At 34.9% G+C, this 21,583-nt stretch overlaps 1 protein-coding gene across 1 annotated transcript in view; it reads left to right on the top strand.

The window, feature by feature from the left end:
• SPOCK3 (SPARC (osteonectin), cwcv and kazal like domains proteoglycan 3) overlaps nt 1–21,583 on the top strand; it is a 171,729-nt gene that overhangs the window by 72,056 nt on the left and 78,090 nt on the right. Inside the window, exon 5 of the mRNA XM_069855785.1 lies at nt 19,610–19,736. Coding sequence (XP_069711886.1) covers nt 19,610–19,736 — 127 coding nt within the window. The remainder of the gene's footprint in view (nt 1–19,609; nt 19,737–21,583) is intronic.

The following is a 21,583-nucleotide window of genomic DNA, read 5'->3' on the forward strand; positions in this document are numbered from 1 at the left end:
GGCATCGTACAGTTTGTGTGTATTGTGAGGCCCTATTCTTTCTTGGTTTGTATGTGTTTCTTCCACTCATTTTTGTGGGAGGTATCAATACGTGCCTGGAGGAAAACAGGATCCTCTAATGGAATTCATTCTAAGTAAGTAACTTCTACTAACACTATCAGAAGATGCATATGTAGATTGCAAGAATGTATATTGCATTACCAACATCGTCCATATCAGCCTCGCTATTTTTTAAGGGTGTAACATGGCCATACTGTATATGTACTTTTTGCAACAAAACTGCAAAACTCAAAAATTGCTGTCCTTAAGACACACTTTCCTGTGTTATATCTGCAGAAATGTAAAATAGGATATTTTTTTTGTTTTGATGTTATTATTATTTTTTCTTGGTATGTAATGTATGGTTTGTAGGAGATTAAAGCAAGCTTGAAATAAAGGAGACTGATTCTATTTGTTAGCAGGGCAGTTATTTTCCACTATACTTTTCCCATTCAAAATCCATTTTTAGGAAAATACAGCATCCTATTCTTGACTAATGCAGTTAATTTATTAAGTCCTAGGATTGCTCATGTTTTACCTGCTCCGATGATGTTGCTCTGACTCTCAGTGGCCTGTAGGAGTAAGAGGATGCACTGAATAATCAGTTGGCATGAGGAGTTTTTCAGTTATTACAAGTGTCCTACTTTGCACTTTTGCAATGAGATTATCAGTCAGGATTAGGATTTCTTTTTTGCAAGAAAATGAATCCCAGGTTTCTGTATTTCTTTCTGTCTTGCCAACAGTGGTTGAAGGCACACTCAGTTGTACTTCCTCCTAAAAGGCAGTAAGTTAGAACGTTTCTCTTCAAAACTAGAACACAAGAAACAATTAGGCAATGTGACATCTCATCTAGTAAACCATTGCAATTAGAATGTACAACTTCTCACTAACACTGGGAGATGTTAATATGCTGTCCCATTAATAAAAAAATTATTTGTGAGCTTTTTTTGGTTGTTGTTTTAAAATGTTTTTTTTCCCTCACACTATTCCTGGAAATCTACTATTTAAAAAGATTGTCATTCTGTTAAAAAATTAAGAATTGTGAAGATGGTGTTTATAAATGTCCTTAACTATGAAGTAGTGATTGTAGTCCATGACAAGAAAATTCATTGTGGACTATTATATAAATATTAGAATAATACAAAATAATAAGAGTAAAATCTTTGAATATTTCTTTACCAGAAAAATTATACAAAATTAATTCAGAACAGTTTAATAGCCCTTCTTAGAAATGCTTATCTAAAATAAAGCTTGCCATTTGTTTTGTAGTGCTTTTAAAATTAGCTGTCAGCATCAGTTTTCAGTGTACTTTATTAGAATACATTATCTATAAAATAGCTGATGCAAATATTTTTTTAAACAATTACAGTTTAATTTGGAATATGTTGGTGAGTTGTGTGGGTTGGTGAGTTGTGTGGGTTTCTTTTTTTGTTACAGAAATACTCTAATACTGGGTAATGGAACAGAATAAAGCTTTAGGATGCTTGTGTGTGAGGGCTGGTACAGGTTTTAAAATTTGTATGTGGATCTGGATCTGGTTATAATGAGGTGCTTTTACTACTGGCTAGCATGCATTTCATTCTGTGTAAAAGTCTTACTTCATAAGTTGTATTTGTAGACTCAGAATACATCTGTTGTTTTGATTACTTACTGGTGGTGAGAAAACTGTTAACTGTGTGAAATTGAGTAGGTGTAGCGTTCAGGGAACAGAAATCAGTCTACTAATTTCCATTTGTGTAAAACAATAAGGTTTTCAATAGTGAAAAATACTTTAATTGTAGCAGCTGAAGATGTTTGTCATTGTAGAGTGCAGCATGTGCATATATGTAAAATCTGCTACTCCTTTTGGAAACCAAATAGTGTAATTATGACAGTAAAGGCATGTCAGGAGTCACTAAATGTCTTTGTTACGTGATCAGTGTATCCATGAGTTACAAAATTGTGTCTGGGCCTTCTTTCAACCTGCATAGCTGAAAGAAGGTGGTTCGGTTATGTGTGGCAATCCAGAGGCTAACAAGGTCACTCTCAGGAAGAAACGAGAAAGCAAAATTTATTCTGGCTTTGACCAAAATCCTCGGGTGCACAGAGACATATGGGTGCAACTTCCCAGAGTTGCAGAAAACAGGTTTTAATCTCATCAGATTACAATCTGATCCCTGAACACAGCCAAGGTCACTTGGATTTGATCCGACACACACTGATACCAGTTAAGGAAATGCAGTCAGGTAAATGATATGTATATATGGGGGGGGAGGGGCGGAAGGAGAGAGAAGGGAAAAGGAAGGGGTCACCACTTCAATGGCTAGCCAGCAGTTCCTTGGGAACAGGGGGTTGCTGCAGCAGCAGTTTCTTCCAGGTGGTGTGGTCCAAGCTGGTCCAATTGGAGTGATGGGCACGTGCGCTATAAGGGCAGTCTGTGCCCCATCAGCACTTGGGGGGTGGTCTTGCCACGTGTGTGCAGAAGCGTTCCAAGGCAGTTAGGTGTGAGGGCATGAGGGGAAGGGAGGCAGCACCTGCTGCTGCACACCTGCTGCTGTGCCCTCTCCACTATTCACTGTGGTGCCATAAAAGAAAGGCATAGATGGCCAGCCCTCGGATGAATGTTTATGGCCAACAAAAGAAATAAAGTCAGACTTTGCAATCAGTTATGCAAGGGGCTTTTATGTCTGTTTGGTGGTGGCTTTATATTTCTCCTTCATTTAAAATTGAACACTCAAACCCTTTTAATGTGTCTAGACTATAAAAAAAGTAAGTTCACTTTATAAAATGCTGTAGTAGACTACAAGTAATACTATACTTACAGGTACGGCTACTTCCACAGTCTAATAGGTGCTCCATATCAGATCCTTATTGCCTAAAAAAAAATAATTTTTGACATTTTTTTGTTTAACCTAAGTTTTAGAACGCTTATGCCATACAAATACTTTTTGTAAAACCCTTGTGCAACTTCTGTATTATAGTATTAGTAGTAATAATAAATTCTTATAATCACAATGCAATTAAGGCTGAATTTATAGTGTTCTGAAACTATGGGATACACTGCCTTAATTCAGGCAATATCTGTACAGTTGTTTCAGGGATACTTTTGAGTTTATTACATGTGTGCAGACTATCCAGCCAATGCATGGCACCATAGATGCTGTATTCAGAAATCTCATATGAATGCTCAAAAACCACCTTCTGGGGTAGAAAGAGAAGAGGTTATACCTGAGGAAACCTGCATGTGGGTAGCTGTCACTACAGTGTGCTCTGATTCAATTCCTTTGAGGGATACTTCTTTGAAACACAGACCTTCAATGATGTATTTGGACATCCAAGGGCAGGTAGACACTGGGGTAAATTCTATATAGACATTTTATAATAGTAGGTTGTTGGGTTTTTATATGATTGCATAAATACACAGAATTCAGGATATATTATTATTTTGTAGATTGACTGTTACCTGAAGTTGCAGTTATAATAGCAATAGGTTAATACTTACTAACACTTTACCAATAGACACAGACTTGCAACTCCCAGCCTGTTCCATAAAACAATTAGTCTTAATTCTGTCTTCTCTTCAGGACGAGTTTCCTCTGCTAACTCTTCTAGGGTGGCTTCAGCCTTGTATCTCACAAATTTGAGGTTTCTCCTGGAAAAAGTGGATTTCCTTTCACGTACTAGAAGTATACTGAGTTCATATGACCATTTACTTCGAAGTACAAATACCTTTTTCACCTACAGTGCAAGACTTCTGTCATGCTCTAATTCATGTCTCCTATCTTTAAATTGTAAAACAAGTTAATTCGTGTTAGAATTATTGTCTATATGTTCTACTGAGAAGCAAACGCGAAGTGCCAATATGAAGAACTTGGGGAAAAGGTATGCAGGCACAGTAGTTATAAAAGCAAAGAAAACATTGAAATTTGTAAAGCATAGTGGAGAGAATAGTCTGTAAATATTACATGATTTCATAACTGAGCTCTCACAATTTATTTATGTTAATGGCCCTGGTATCTCTGGCCACCTATATAAATGACACATAGAAGGAACAGAAACAGTACAGAACTGTTAAAAGTATGATCAGAGACCTAGAGTGACTTCTGAATGAAAAAGTACTGAGAAATGGGCTCTTAGATAAAAGCTAACTTATTAAGAAAGACTATGACAGGATCTTCTTTCTGGAATCATTTCTCAGTTAGTTTAATTTGCCCTCTCATAATGAAGGACCAGGGATAATATGTGAGGTAGAATATTAAAAACAGATTTTAGGAAACTGTTTAATTTTGACATGACACTGCAGCCATGGAGCTCTTGCTCAGCATTCTGGTTAAAAGGAATGTTTAGTAGTGTGTGTGGAGAGCTATAACAGTCTTTTAAGATAGCATACAGGCAAGACAATTAATTTTTCTGACATATGGCAAAGCTGTTCTTGGCAATAAAGTTGTAAGTTTTGCCTATTGTCGCTTTTCTGTTATGTTTTTAGTGTAGCTGCTGTCTAAAAATAGTGCTGTATTTGATCAGCAGACTGGATCCTAGTCCAATCAGATACCACAATTTAGTTTCTTACCAAAGCTATTCAGATACCAAAAGATATAATTATTTATGTATACCTGAGCCTATAAAAACTACAATAAAAATATAGAGCTAAACTATGAAATACCTGTGGAAAAGTAGCACTGTCTGCTCTTAGGATTTTTAAGAGCAATAAAAAATATAGAATCATAGAATCATGGAATAGTTAGAATTGGGAGGGACCTTAAAGACTATCTAGTTCCAACCTGCCTGCTGTGGGCATGGACATCCCACTAGATTGGGTTACCCAAGGCCCCATCCAACCTGGCCTTAAACACCTCCAGGGGTGGGGCAGCCTCAACTTCCCTTGGCAACCTGTGCCAGAGTCTCACCACTCTAATGGTGAAGAAATTCTTCCTAATGTCTAGTCTAAATCTGCCATTCTCCTGTTTGTACCCATTTCCCCTTGTCCTATCACCACAAGCCTTTATCAATAGTCCCTCTCCAGCTTTCTTGTAGGTTCCTTTCAGGTACTGGAAGGTCGCTATAAGACTTCCTCGGAGTCTTGTCTTCTCCAGGCTGAACAAGCCCACCTCTCAGCCTGTCCTCATAGGGCAGGTGCTCCAGCCCTCTGATCATCTTTGTAGCCCTTCTCTGGACCTGTTCCAACAGCTCCATATCCTTCTTACATTGAGGGTCATTCTAAAATCTCATGAGCTGTAAAGCAGTGTTGTTTGCAGCTTGCAAGTGCTCTTCTAACACCTGATTGACAATATCATCTAAAAACATCACAGCCTTTGTCGCAAGTGACTTAACATAATCACAGCAGCAAAACCAGTTCAAGTTAGTAATGCTTCATTTCTAATTTAAATACCATATAGCGATTACTTGTAATTTTTCATTGCATAAGGTAGTTTTCTAATGAACTGTGTGCTGCGCCTTAGAATCTATAACTACAGGTGTGATATTGTGAATCATTTTAGGAAGATAATATGTTTTGGCTGTAGAATAAAGGGCAAGTAGTGCCAACACTAGCATTATCAAGACAGCTGGCCCATTTCAAGCCGTAGTGCTTCTCAGGACCAGGCAGTAGATAGTATATAAAGAGGCTTGGTTCTGTCTGTTATGTGGTTTTCTTCTTCAGCAGAATTATTCTTGATTTAGATTGGTATAAGAGTAGACTCCAGTTCAAAGTTGTTTAAAACAGGTGTCTAGGGTGGGTAGAATTATATTACACAGTAATGTAAAATAAATTCTTTTTACTGTTTATGCCAAACAGGTGTGATACTTCTGGAGATGGAGAGCACAATAAATTTAAAAAGGCAGGTTTAAGGAGTTTAGCTGTCTAGGGGTGGGAGCAGCATCAATCACGCAGAAGAATAGGCAGTATTAAGTACTTCTGGATTAAGCAGGTGACTGCAAGGGTATGTGTGATATAAAGACTCTGAAGAAACCTTGTATCCCTTACTTGATTAAGGGATACTCAGATCCCTGAACATGAATACTTTGGATGTGTTCTTTGTAAAATTGGCTTATTACTCCAAGCGGAATAAGGAGCTTGGAATTGTTAAATGCATTCTGGAGAAGCAAAACTTCCATGTGCCTTTCCTTGAGTTTTGCAGATTTGGCTAAAAATAGTTCTGTTACATATACACCATAAGAAAATAAGCTGCTAAGTTTGAAATACAATACTGTATGTGGTGTTAGAAAACAATTTCAGGTAGATTTTGCCCTCTGAGCAATGGATTGTTCTCCGTTCTCGCTATGTCTCAGCTGGTGTGAGAAAACACATGATGACAGTAGAAGTGTCATCAATATAAATAAGGTAGAATTAAGAGAGAAATAGCAGCTGTAGTGAATGTGATAGAAATTTGTTTTAAACTCAGAGCTAAGAAGCTCAAGTGGAACATGCTGATTTTAGGATATTTCCAGATTGTGCCATGCTATTTTCCATTTTTCTGTTCAATTGCTAAAACTAAAGCAGATAAAAATAAAAACAATACAACTATGAAAAGATATCAATACAGTAAAACAGTCAAAGATAAGTAGTACAGCAAATCAATTTGCTAGTTGAAAAATTTTTGAAATATATGTGCCATTTTTTCTTAGGAAGGGGAGCAATTGAGGAGTTTTTTTGGTAGTTTCTGGCAAGAGAACAGAAAGAGAAAGCTTATACAAGCTGTGTCCATTAATATCATCCATATTGTATTTGTTTTAATTTAATGCTTTTCGTTGTAGTCTCCTGGCTTTGTCGGTTCAACCTGATATATAATGGAGAACGGTCACCTTTTGCTTTACTCACTGTAAATCAGTCACTTGTCATTTATGCAAGGTGTATGAACAGAGATAGTACGTGTCCTACTGATAACTGCAAAAATTGTCACCAGCTGTGCACTAAGGAATCAAGACCACAGAACTCCAGTGTAAGTTAACTCCATTTTAAGTTAAACAACAACAACAAAAAAAACCAAACCAAAAACCAAAACAAAACAAAACCATCTACTTCAGGCTGAAAAATGCGTTTCATTTTGTAAAGACTTTTTCCTCTTTATGTATCTTCAGTGATAAATGTCCTGGGTCATATCAGAATGCATTTGGCTTCTTTCAGTACTGACAAGTGAAGCTGGATTTAATGAAATCAGAGGTTTGTTTAGACAGATTGGGCTAAACCTAGAAAGACAAGAATGGCAGTTATATTTCTGTGAGAGAATTAACAAGTGTGGCATAGAAATCCTAAGAGAAGGCTTAAACATTATTTCCTTGGATGTTTACTACTGTTCTGTGTTTACCATTTTATTCTCTCACTGACTACTCTGTCAGAATACTGTGTAGCACTCAACACAAAGAATTCTGTCTCTTCTTGTGAAGAGATGGATTTTACTAGTTTAAATAAGATGATCTTAGGTTCTTTGTTATTCCATGACTTAAAAATAAAGCAGATCTAAGTTCATGCTGCTGTCAGTCCAAAGTCCCAAATATTACCTGCTCTGATTATGCAATCTCATTTTTAAGCTTAAGTTAGAGGTACGATTAGTGTTTTAATATGTATTATATGGTAAAATCATATCAGTATTCATAACAACTTTAAAGTTACCTTGGAGCTTATCAGTCATTGGTGTATGTGGGTAAAAAACCCCACAAAGATAATAGGTTTTTTTAATAACAATCCCATAAATACTGGTAGAAAAAGAATATCTCTTTTGAGTCTGCAGTTCCTTTGTAGTGTACAGAAAACATTTAAAAAAGGAATGTTCAGTCATATAGAAGAACTTGTACAAATTTTATGATGATTTGTCAATATTTATTTAAATATGAAACTGAATCTTACAGCTGTATTATGCATTCTGAGTTCCCATAAAACAGAGGAAACGGTTTCTGAAAATCTGCCTTCTGCCTTAGGATAACAGCATGAGTAGACACAAATCCAAATAAATTTCCTTGAAAAGAAAAGAAGCAACCTTTCTTGGAGAAAATAAAAAATCCCCAACCCAACCACACCTTTATTTGACCCATGAGAAAAAACAAGGAACTATTGAGCTGCCAAACACTGCTAAAATCTTTGGAGGCAGGTGAAGAGAGGATACTACTGGATTTTTAGACAGTAAGAAGATTCAGTCAGATACATTATATGGATGTATAAGAAAGTGTGAAAGGTTTTCTTCGGTTGCTGAGTTTTTGCTGAGTTGCTGAGTTTTTTTTTCTCTTGAAGGAAGTTACATCATTTCAGTATTTGTCATGTCATTGCTGGGAGGCTGATATGTTTTCCAGAATGTTACAAATGCTTTTCATGAGAATATACCATCAACTTGAAGTCGTTTTAGCATTGTTATATGAATATGAGTAAGCCTCCCAGTAGGTAAGAGATTAGTTTACTGTATGAAATGGATCTTTTTAAAAAAATAAAGGAACAGGTGAGTTTTGGGGAAAAAATAAATAAAGAAGTACAGAGAGAATTAAAGGTTTAAGTGGTCAAGATGTGCGTTATTATAACTCCTGTGCTGCATCAGCCACTTTGCAGAAATAATGTTTCTTTCTTTATCTTCTATACTTATTACTCAGGAGGAAAAAAAAAAAGATATGTTCTTTTGACATTGATCATTAATTGATATTTTCTACCTATACACCTACCTAAAAAGTTGAACATAAAGTTATGAAGAATGCAAATAAGCTTTTTAAATACTCAAGGAAATAAAAGTTTTAGGCTGCCTGCTTGTTCTCAAATTCAGGTTGACACAGCAGACGTATATGATGATAATATTAAAGGTAGAAAATAGAAATCCTTCTTTCAGACATTTATTCCCGTGGTGGTTATTAATGGACTTTTCTTCCTTTCGTTATGTCTTCATTTTCAAGCAGAAACTGTGACTGATTCCATGTGAGGGAAGAAAATGCTGGGAGTATGGGCAGCAAGAGTGAAACTTACATTTATAAGGCAATGAGAAAAATAAATTGTGAGACAATCACTCTGTAGGGTTCTGAATGTGATGAGTAGAATATCAATCTACTTTTTTATAATGACAAAATAATATTTTTGTGGCAGCCAGTGGTTTTTGCCAATAGAAAAATTAGCTGTGTTCTAGTAAAAGCTATTTGGTAATTGTACTCAACATAAAAGAGTAAATCTTGTAGGAGTGGCTGTCCTAATGGTAACATTAATCAAAGTATAGTCACTTTATCTTCTTTGGGCTGTAGATTATTAGTTATTTGATTATATTTCATTTATTTTAATTTTGGTGTTTAGTATGTAAGTCAGGAGATCCTCAGTTTCTCATTGTCTGTTCAGGTGAGTGAAAACTCATAAATTCACAGAAAGGAAAGAAGTCATGTTTAGGTCATTATATTTATGAAGTAGAAGTCTTCTAGACAATGTGAACTAGGACAAATAATAGATGGGTTCATAAACTTAAAAATTGTCAAATAAATCTTGCCAACCTAATTTTGCACCATCTATGAGATGGTAATGTGCAGCAAAGGAAGCATTTTTATGATTTAAATGAGAACGCATTTTCATATAATTTCAAAGTAATTGAAGTACCTTCTTCTGTAACTACACTGTTCTTTCCATACTTGATTTTTTTCTCTGCCTTTATATCCTACACTCCTGTTCAAAATGTTGCATTAGAGAAAAAAAAAAAAAAAAAGCTCGTCTGGCATTTGCTTTGCATACTGAATATACACAGAGCTTAGATCATAGTAAACTTCTTTCATGTACATGGGTCTTTTTATGTTTTGTACAGTTTCTGTAAACAGTAATCCTTGAAAACTTCTGCTAGTAGTTGTTCTTACTGTCATATGAATTGTTAGTAACTCTTTCTTTTGTCTTTTGGCCTCAGCTTTGCTGTATCATTTTATGATATATTTTGGCAGAAATTATTATTTACTGTAGTATTGCTCTATTAAACCTGGCAGCTTTTTATCATGATTGCTAAACTAGATGTCAACCAAGATCATTGTATTGGTTTTATTTTGTTCTGCACAGAGCTAACAATTTAGGATAAGCAATTAACTGTTAGAGAGATTGCTTTCTGCATTGTTGGATAAGATATCTGAAAGAGGAAAAATGATTTGCTTGAAACTGTATAGATATTGCAGAGTTTTGATTCAAAGCCTATGATTCTTTAGCAATTTGTATGCCTACAGTTTGATTTTACTTGTCAATGCCATGGCGTGTGGGGTTGGACTTAAATTGTCATAGTCCTTTTGTCTGCACCTGCCTCTAGGAACCTGCTGAAAAAATTGTTTGCACACAGAAAAAGGAGGAAACAAAAGTGAAGGCCTCTGTGTGTGTGATCTGTAGGAATTGGTTTTGAGTATGGATGCATGTGAACATTGGGTCTTGGTAGGCTTCTCTGTGTCTGCCATCCAACTCTTTCTTCCTTTATGGATTCATGGACCTTTCCTCAGTCTCGGTGGAGCCTAGAGAAAATGTGAGGGTAAGAGAGTGTAGGATACGCTGGCAAATATTAGTTAGTAGCGTGTTTTAATGTTATGGGGAAGGCAATTTGGTACTTAGAAGAAAGAGGGCTCTGCCAGTGGTGCTGTAATTTACAGAGACCAAACTTGACAAATTGTTCAGTCATTGAAAACAAAAAATGATGAAAGAATAGGGGTAATTTTAGTGGTCTTCTGTATTTCAGTGAGCTCTGCTTTCTTTTACTGATATTATGGACTGGTTGATTTGGGGTACAATGAAGGTAATAAGAAGGGTAATATAATGATCTTTTGGAAATAAATTTTCTTCTTCCTGAAAAAAGCACATATGCTTAAAAAAAGAAGAAGAGACAGTGAAGCTTAATATGTCTGCAGTAGTGTTTTCGTTGAATTGGGAGTTTCCTACTATGTGGAAATCTGATAATTTTACTTACCTTCTTCTTTTAATAGTGGATTGGTTCTCAGGATATATGCAATGGATTAATTTCCAATTAAAAAAAAAAAAAAAGAGAGATGTGCTCCAGAATCCTACTTAATGCATGCCAGTGTGCCAGACTTGAGTGAGTTCAAAGTTAAACAAGACAGAAAAACAATCCATCGCCCTCCTTGCCTCCAAAAACATGGACATTAGATTTTTAGTACTGAGTGTTTCATTCTGTATAAGTCATCCTGTGGCACTTGTTTGCTAATGCAGGTACACCAGTTCTATTCATTGGAATTCTGTGTTATTCTGTGATCCAAGGTGTGTGTCTTATACTGCTGAAGTGGTCACAAAGGCCTTAATAATCTTTACAGATCATTCTTTTGATGTTATAGAAACATAGCACTCTGAACTGTAATACGTGTTATGTGAAGCCTAATGCAACAGCCTAAAACAGTCACTTGATGAAAGTCAATAGGTGTTTTCTTAATTAACTCAACAGGACCAGGATTTTATCTACAATCTTTTAATCCTAACCTACACACAACTGATCTAAATTAAAAATGTTACATCTTAACTTTGCTTAATGAGAATTCACTGATTGTTGTCATATAGAAGGTATAAAATTTGAGGTTTGTATTTGGTGATGTCTCCTTTGAAGGATGTAGGAAATTAGGTTGTTTCCCATGCTATATATTTTTTTTACATCCTTAGATTGCATCTGTCTATTAAGAAATGATCTTTGCGAAGTAACGGTCAGTGGTAAGAGGATTTCTCAGTGTGGCCTGTAGATGGCACAGTGATTTGCACATCCTATGTGCCTGTGTAGAAAATAGTGTCTAGTGAAATTATATCCTTCAAGGTGAAAAAAAAAAATTAAAAGAAAATAAAAACCTGGTGTTTCCCATTGTTTTGTTGAAAGACATGTCAGATGTAAAAACACTGCCAACGTTAAAAGAACTGAAAAATATATGAAGGTACTAGAGATCAACCAGTTCGGAGTTTAACTGTCTTCTATAGGTAGTGTTGTTTCTATACAGTATAGAATTTGTTATATCTCATGGTGGAGGCCGAAATAACTGTGCTGAAGAGCCAAATCAGACTTCCTGTGATAGATTAATTGCTCTGCCGTGCGCAAATGCCTGCTCTGTCCAAGTCTTTTCTTCTGCTGTGTTCTTTACTTCTGAACATATAGTTATAATCTTCCCTTTCTGGACTACTTTATTCAAGCAATTTTTACAGTGCACAAAGACTCGGTAAACAGCATATGTGCTACCTAAGAGTGCAAAATAATTTATTGTCAAATAGACACAGTTTATTGCTAGGACTAATTTGCTGTTATACAAAATGTGAAGGTGCTCTCTACCTCTTACAAGATGCCCTAGAAATCTGTCCTGGCCAGACAGTTCAATCAAGTAAAACAAGTGTTGAATTCCATTGCTCCCTGAAATGGACTAATCCTTGGTGCTGTTTAAATTGAGGATCAGTTTAAACTAATGACTTACTTTTTTCCTTTTATGATTTTATAACTTTTTATATGCGTGGTTTGTTTTTTCCCCATCCCTGACTGACCTCGTCTCAACAGTCTTAGTTCTGTCTGCAGTTTTACCTTTCTTGTATTTCATGGTTACACTCTAATTTCTCATAGCTCTTTCTAACAATTCAGTAGTTTCCTCAGAAGTTTGAGTCAAGGTTATTCAGCCATGCCACATCAAAACCTCCATCCATAGGAGGAAAACTAGGCAACCAACTGTGAGTTAATGCTGTGAAATACGTGCCATTCTTCCTTATTATGACGGTCTGAACTGCAGATACTGATGGAGTGATGGGGCATACTTTGGTGCTCCATTGACTTGCATGTCCAGTTTTTTTTCTTGGAGACAATGAGAAGATGGTTTATGCTCAGCTCTCATCCTTAGTGGGCAAATCTGAAGTTTGGACAGCTTCCATGGCTCAGGACTTCTAAGTGGGATTTATGGAGCAGGCAGGAATAACAGGCAAAAAAGTCACAAATGTCGTACAGAAAATTATTTAAATCTCTGGCTTATTAAAACAAACAAAATCCCCTAAACTTTTCAGTCCTCTGACTGGTTATTCACTAAGTAGTTCAGTATGTATTCTGAAGTGATAAAAATAAGGATGAAGGATGTCTCCAGTGCTACTTGGTGAGAACATGGCTCTGGTCTTATACAGATTTCAAGGAATCCAACATTTCTGCTATTGAAATATTATAACATCTATAATACTAATATTCTGTGGGAAGGTGCAGTCTTCTTCCTTATCTTCAACAATACTTCGTACCAGTTCTTACAAACAAACAAAACTATGTGTTTGTTGTGTTCAAAATGGTAAATACTCATTTGTTGAATAGTCTCATAATTTAGATATTGTTTGTGTTCATGTGCCTTATTTGTTTTTATTGATGTAACGTGATGTATCTGCTAGTTCAAACAATGTAAGAGAGTTATTACAGGTATTCTTATTAAGGGTCAGCTTATATCTCTATCTTCAGAAAATTTTGTGTGCAGGGATTTCTGTGACAGAAAATAAAGCTAGTGATATACGTGAATACTTTCTACATCTCCAGTATTCACCAAGCAAAATCCACTTCAGATACGTATGTGTGACTATTTCTAGTTGAAATCTAGGAAAAGCATGGAACTATGTCAGATCAATATGTAGGAATACAGTAGGCATTTCCATAAATAATGCTGGACTTCAGTGGAAATTTATTATATTTCTGTGTTTACAATGTATAAATGGCTGTATTAGATACTACATTAGATAATAATGGACAAGTCATGCTCTCTAGAATAGGGACTGCGAAGAGCACTGTCTATAGTCTGGGGTCTGTGTTGGAAGGAGAAGTGAAAGACGGGAGGAGTGTGAAGTGTGAAGGTGCTCATTTTTGCCATTTTGACTGTAGGTAAATAGTTTTACTGATTTTCCTAGGATGTTTAGGAATACTGTCAGCAGTTACTTGCTATCTCTTCTAGTACAATCTTCTCCTTAGTCCTTTAACAAGTCTATATTCTGTCATTGTCTCTAAGTAGTATTTGAACATCCTTTTTCTGTCATCGATATTTAACTAAAACAAGTTATTATTCAGAACTTTTTAAGGAATCACTACAGCTGAGTGGGGGTACTCTGAGATGCTGAGCTTAGAAGATCTATCATCTCTTAAAATTTGGAAAGAATATTTGGAACCGTTTCTACAGAGGTCAACTTTTCCTTCAGATTTCAGTAGAGTTCTCTTACGATGGACTAGATTTTTTAACACCACATGTACCCTATCAACTGCCATTGGAAGTTAAGCGCCTTAATAAAACCATTTCTGATTGCTTTTATTTTTTAAGACTCCAAGCCAGGTCTTCTTTCCTTTTACTTGCCTGTTATTTTCCAATTACCTACCTTAAGTCTCTTTTTTTTTCTTTCATTTACATGATTTGGATTTTCTTTATAGTATTTTTTGTAGCTTTATGTCTCCTAAAGATGTGACAAACCATATAGCAGTTCTGATCCGAAAACTATGATAACAGGTTATGGTTTTGACTCAAGTTTTTTCTAATGTAGTTCTTTCTTTGTAAGTTGTATTTTAAGTCTCTTAGAAAAATATGTGCTCATCAGTGGCTAGGCATGTAAATTACAGGTGGAGGAATCTGAGAGGTCCTAAGAGAAACCTTCAGTCTAGTTTGTGCTGATAACCTTTTTCTTAAAAAATCATACAGCACTGGTGTCTCTAATAGGCACTTTCAATACTCTTAACACCTAAAATCTTTATCACCTCCCTCCCTTGGTGATTTACATAGTAATTTCTAATGAATTATTCCTTGAAATGCCTAACGGAAAAGAAGGTTGGCCTTGAGCGCTGCATTCAGATGGCCATATATTAGGCTTACTTTCACCTTTGAAGCTATTATGAATAAGTATAATAATGAGAAAACTCATTTCTGTGTTGCTATGCATTCTTTGCTTTTCTGTCTCATTAAAATGCTGTACTAGCTAACTTCATTCAAACAAAACAAAGCATATACCATACCAGGAAATTTCAGCAGCATTACTAAAAACTGTTTTTTAAAGTACATAAGGACATTTTGGTTCTATTTTAGTTTATAATATAGACATTTAAATAAAATACTGCTTTCTTTACTTCGCAAAAGTAGGCAGAATGCTACTGAAAATAATGGAGCTGTATGACAACAAGGCAAGAAAGTACCTTAAAATGTAAACTTATCTTTTTAATAATACACCTAGGTGGAAGGAGGTAGTAAAAATCTGTATCGTTAGGATATCTACTTGTATTCCCTCTCCAGTGCAAATGAGTAGATAGTAGTTTCTTTTAACATGCACAGAAAGAAATTTTCTTCTAAATTCTAAAATGATACTGAATGCCTGTGCTTAGTGATCCTGACAAAAATGATAAAGCTTATATAGTGTTCAAATCTAATGTCTTAGGGGCAGAAGTTCAGGGAAAATGATTGCTGAATTTATATAATCTCACATGCATTTGCTAAATGTTATAGAGGTCCATCAATAAATACAAATATCTTGTCAACACTGTTAATTTAAAGTTGCTAAAATAGATTGTATTTTGATTCCCATATTAACTTTGTTAACCTTTGCTTCATTTGCCTAAGATTTGTTTAATTATAATTAGTTTCTTAAGACAGATTTTTCTTGTATTTGTTAGGAATAGTGTAAAATAATGAAACAAGTCAAAATAATACAGATTTACACATGCAGAGACTGGCAATAATGTCGTGGTTTCTTTTGATATTTCAAAGAAATATCTTAGCAGTATATTGACTGCTTTAATTTTCTTCCGGGATGATTCCACATGAAAAGGTAATTTTGAAGGAAACCCAGTCAACTCTAATGCAAGCAAATTAGATTTTGCGATACAAGTGTTTTTTCTGATTATGTTAATGTGACACAGACTGTTTGTGTCCCCCAAAGGCCATGGCAAAACTTAATCAGTCAGTCTGTGAATTGGAATAATTTTTATGTCTCTAAAAAATGCAAATTTAGTTGTCAGAGTTCTTGAAAGATGAAGGTAGATCTTTCTACAGTTCTTTGAAAGATCAGTATTTTAGTAACACGATTTTGTTTCTGTCTGTCAGTCTACATTTGAAGGTTTGTATTTGAAGATTCTCAAATTTAGCTGAAAATATTATTTTTTTCAAGTGAATTGTGCGCTCATGCATTTTTCAGATATTATATTTTATAGATATCATTAAATAATTGCCAAAGACTTACTTGCAGCTAAATTTTCACTGGTTACATTAAGCATTCTGAACATATTTGCAGGCATGATCACTGTGTATTCAAGAAGGTAGGTTTTTGTATGCAAACGGATACATAGGCTAGAGTAGTTGGGCAGATTGGCTAATTATTTTTCTAGGCATGCAGTTGCATACATAGTCTAAAAGCATATGCACAATTTGGTGTATGCAAAATATTGCGGTCACAACTGTTGCTGGTAAATTAAATCCATATATTTAATTTTACCCCTTAGGTGTCAACATCGTCACGTAAGGTGGACCTTGTGTATTCATTAATAGTTATTTTATTACTAGAAAGATCCTGGAGCTCTTTTCAGGAAATCTCTTCCCCTGACAAATTTTATACTTCTAGGTGACTTTTACATGGCATCATAAATATATCATAAATGCAAAATACTAATGAGCACAAAATCATTTATAGTGACTGCAGTGGATTCACAAAATTAAATGGCAGAATTTTAGTAACTGCAAGCTGCGATGATCTGCGCCTTCTTGCATATCAAGTTCAAAAATAATAAATACAAGGAAGAGAAAAGGGTGACTTCTTATACGGAAATAACTTATTTCTTTGTTTACTATTTTTTGCCTTTCTAACATTTTAAAATGTAAAAATATGTTGATTTATCTGCATATTCCAAATAAATGATAACAAATCAGTTATATTGTAGTTAAGCAGTCTTTCTGTATCTCATTTCATGGCATTGTGGGCTTATATCAGTGACCTTAATTCAAGTTCGTTTATATCACCATAGTAGTTCTCATTATTTCTATGTCAATAGTTTGTATATATGCTTATTGCCTAGCTGTTAAAATAAACAAATGCAACACCTGGTAACAAAGCAATAGTCAACAGAAACAAATCTAATGCAATTTAATAATAGTGAAAGGAAATGTTTCAGTAAATACATAAAAGACAATATTATTATATTGCATGGAATGCATGTATGTACCATAACTAGTATTAAAAATGTTTTTCACTGACTTGTCATGTTTGCCTGTCATCTCAGTGACTGACAATCAAAAAAAATTCTGGATTTATACCTTCAAAGTATCATTATTTGTAATTTATTTATCATTATACCTTCCATTCTATGTTTGGAAATACAGATATTTTGGGGGTTTTGAAAATCATTATTAATTGTATAGGAACCAAGATTCTGAGAAGAGTGATTTCTTCATGGTCTCGAGCATGTTGTGTATGACAGGAAACTTGACTTTCTTCACCTTAAATTGTGTAACTGGGACAGCCTGCATTTAACAGCCTAGCAAAGCAGAGGCTATTTAAGAGAAGGTGACTTATCTTGACTACATAAAATATTTTCCATTTACTTCATACCTCTCCACTGATTGTTGCAGACCTGCAGTTTCCATGTCCTAAGGTTGTTCTAGTGTCCACCTCTCTTACAGTCCTTCCTGAGAAACATCATTCTCTTTTGATTCCTTTAGCTGATTTTACTTATCCATTTTCCTGCCCCCATCTTTTCTTGTCTTTAAACATCATTGAGGGCATGTACAAGGGTGCAGATATACTAAAAATGCTGTAATCACAGCTAGTCCTTTCTTTGGTATGTTCTGAGACTCAACAGCCCCTTTGTGTCTCACAAATTCTACATCCAATTTCTGGTTGTTCTCTCTGCTGATGTCTGAACTTTTGCAGTTGATTTATGCAGCAGTTTAACTCATTGTATCTCAGATAAAGACACATTGCATCAGGTTGTTAGCTGAGACTCTGGTCCTGTCAGTAACCTCAGACTACTGGGGCACCTCTGGAAAATTTTATGCTATCAAAGTAACAAGAAGAAAGAGAAAGCTGCAGCCATCTAAATAATCTAATTATGCTGGAGCTCATGTGGATGACTGGAAAATTCTTCAGTCAAGTGAGAGGAGCAGCAATAGTCAGATTATTACTATATACTATACATAAGTAAAAATACAGTTCAACTTTGCTTTTCTTTACTATAATAGAAATGAAATGGTGTATACTTAGTCTTCAAATGATGCAACTCAGCAAAAAGGATTGATATTTATTATTAATTACAGTGGTATATTTGAATTGTTTCCTTTTTTTATACTTCCTGGTAAACATTTAAACTTCCTGTATAGATATTTTACCACTCATTATGCTCATGTAATTTAAGCTGTTTAAGCTGAATTTGGCTCTAAATGAATTTGGCAATAAATGGTGATTCCTGTGTACAAGAGTTCAGGTCCCTGTTTACACTGTAAAAAATCTCTGCAGCTCAAAATCTAGCCACAAATCATGATTTGAATATAAACTTCTATAACTTGCATTATTTTTTTATGAATAGCATGAAAATATTAGCATAGCTGAAAAAAGAGGGGTTGGTTTTGATTATCACCAGTTTAGTGTTAGGTGTGTGCTTTTAGCCTTAATTTGTATTTCATAAAACTGGAGGATGAGGAATTTCTTTTCTCTAATTTAATTTCTTTTTATTCCAGACAAGTTCTCAAACAGTGATTCATGTCTAATTAGCAAAATAATTCTTGATTTTTTTGTTTGGTGAACCAAACTGAAAGAATTCTGCTCCATTAAAGAAGATACGATTGGAGTTTTCTCTAAGTTTGAGCAGTTACTGCTTGAGTGTGTCCTGATAAATCATTGCTGTATCCCAAGGCACATCATTTTAGATTCCTTATTAAGATTCTAAGCAGAAACCACAATACAAAATCATGTGTTATTGTTCTATTTTCTTATTTATATGGAAGCCGTTAATATACAAAGCATATTGCAGGTCAGTCTATGAAGTGGGCAACTCCAATAAACAGGTGTTTCAGGATACAATGGCTGATAAATGCTTTCATAGTTGCAAAAAAGCAATTGGAAAAAATAATGCAATAATAATTAATTAGGAGCTACAAAGAGAGAACATGTTTATCTGGGGATGGCTATATACCACAAGTCACCTAAGGCTAGGAAAGTATTCTGAGGAAGTGTCAGGGATTTGTTTTAGACTTTTAGTTTGATCCAGTTTAACTTTATTATATGTTAAAAAATACATACCTGTTTATATAAGCATGCACATGTATGCTTATGTGGATCAATTCTGTGGTCGAGTGGACTACTTTTTTTTTTTTCCCTTTGAACTTTACATCAGGTGCTAGAGTCTAAATTTTATGAAATGTAAGCTGTGAAAGGCAGTGGTCAAAGTGGGGCAAATAGTACTCTGAATAGTACTCATCTTTATATATTAAGATGTCTTAAAAAGTAAATAATACACAGATATCAAGTATCACTACAGTGAGTAATGTACGAAGGGGAGCAAGTGTATACCAAAGACCATGGCAGCTCTTTACTTGGAAGAAAACTTTGTGGCTGAAATTATGTATGGCTTACTGTTTGTAAAGGATCATTAAAATACCCTGAATGTGTCCTGTTTTTACTACTGCTTATCAGAATTACATACTTTTTGTTTACTTACAGTATGAAAGAGGCTGGTTTAGGCCATAAACAGTGGAGGGGTGGTCCCATTTCATCAAACTGCAAGCAGTGTCCAGTAGTTTATACCAATCCTGTTTGTGGATCAGATGGTCACACATATTCTTCTCAGGTAAGAATGAAATAAAGAACTAAATTATTCTTTCATTGTTCCCATCAATTCCACCTATTGGAAAATAAAATACTGTATTGTAACACAAATCAACATTTTTTTTTTTTGACTAAAATATATATTACAGACTGCAACGTACAGCAATTCTAGTATATTGTAAGAGAAAAAAGCAAAATGGTACCAAATCCTAAGCAGCATGAAAAAGTAGTTCCCAGAGAAGCACAGTGTAACAGTGCTCTCCAATATAATGGAGCTCCAGGCTAAGTCTTAATCTGCAATAGCCACCAAGGCAGGGTTTTGAGTAAGGGAAAAAGTGTTACGTGACCCCAGTTTGGGGTAGGATAAACATGTGAAGTCAGATTTTACAGTTGAGCATTGATGCTTCACATTCCATGGACCTAGGCATACAGGTAACATACCCAGATAAAAAATGTAATAATGTTGTAGATAATTGTTGCATATCTTTCCTTCTTGCAAGAGCAGTTTATGTGTTAACACCATAATGAAATCTTCCTTCTGTATTCCTGAACTTTCCTGTCTTTTCTGTGATACTTATTTGAAGACAGAACAGTAGTTAAAATATGTTCCTGTCAGCTTACCTGGTCTGTTATGGAGAAAAGATTTTGTGTTGGTCATGCTGAAGTCCAGAAACCCTGGGACTGCATTAGTATACTGCTCAGGTGAAATTTGTGAGATGGAGGGACTTCATAATGGTGAAAACAAATCAGTTTGTTTAGCATTCTCTCTTAAAACTTCAGTAGAAGAATGTTTGGCCAGTGCTAACAACTGACTCCTCCAGGAGAAAAAAAATGTATGCTCTTGATGAACCCATTTTTGTCATAAATGTCATGCAGTTGAGTAGTTCAAGAGGAGCTGCTGCGTTCTGTCCTTGTAACACCATGTCCTTCCAGTAGCAAAATGTTTCTAATAGAAGATTGTATCCAATTCTTCAAAAGAAATATACTACTAGTAATAATGTTGATTGTTGTATATTAAATTGATGGAAATACTGTTCATTACTTATAAAGAAAGTTTCCATATAGCATTTAAAGCAAAATAGTTTTAGAGTATTTGCCAGTATTTAAAGTTTTTAGAGTTAGTATTTGCTATATTGAATATTCTTTTGGGTTTTTTTTACTGCAATCAAAACTACATCTGAATTTTCCAAAAAGGATTAAGAGTTTCCACATTTCCAGGAGTGACTGCCTGTTGGATTGAACACTAAATATCTTCTCCAAGGCTGTGATATAAAAATATCACAATATAATTAGTGCTTCCTCAAGCTTGCCAATTCTTATGCTTTTATCCTAAATCTTACTTTAGAAAATGTTTTTCTTACAAGCTGAATACTTAGTTGTAGGGCATTTGTTAAGGCTTTTAATATTCCTTTTAGAAAAAAAAAAATTCTAAGTCTTACACCAGAATATCTGAGGCCCTGCATGTTAATTTTGGACTCTGGCTTAGTAGAAAAATAATTCCTTTCCAGTGATAGTATGACTTACACTTTTAGTTTTGGAATTTGAAAATATCCTTCTTTTCATTCACAATAATCTCTTCTCTGTATCAAGAGCTTGAAATGTGCTTCCATGATACCAGACATGAGATGATACTGTCATTTAGCGTTTCTTTTGTTGTGCCATGTGAAGGTTCAAGTCTGTATTTAAGTCCCAAGTCTAGCCTGCACATAGATGTAAACCAGATGTCTCTATGACTTCGTAATTAAAGTACACAAGGTAGATAATTCGATATAGGTAATAATGAATGAGCCGCAGGTTTTTTTAATTACTGTATACTTTATCTATTACAACTCTCTCTGTGTTCTTACTAATGTAATATAAACATCACAG

The sequence above is a fragment of the Phaenicophaeus curvirostris genome, chromosome 4 (genome assembly GCF_032191515.1).
Source record: "Phaenicophaeus curvirostris isolate KB17595 chromosome 4, BPBGC_Pcur_1.0, whole genome shotgun sequence".
NCBI classification, from domain to species: domain Eukaryota; kingdom Metazoa; phylum Chordata; class Aves; order Cuculiformes; family Cuculidae; genus Phaenicophaeus; species Phaenicophaeus curvirostris.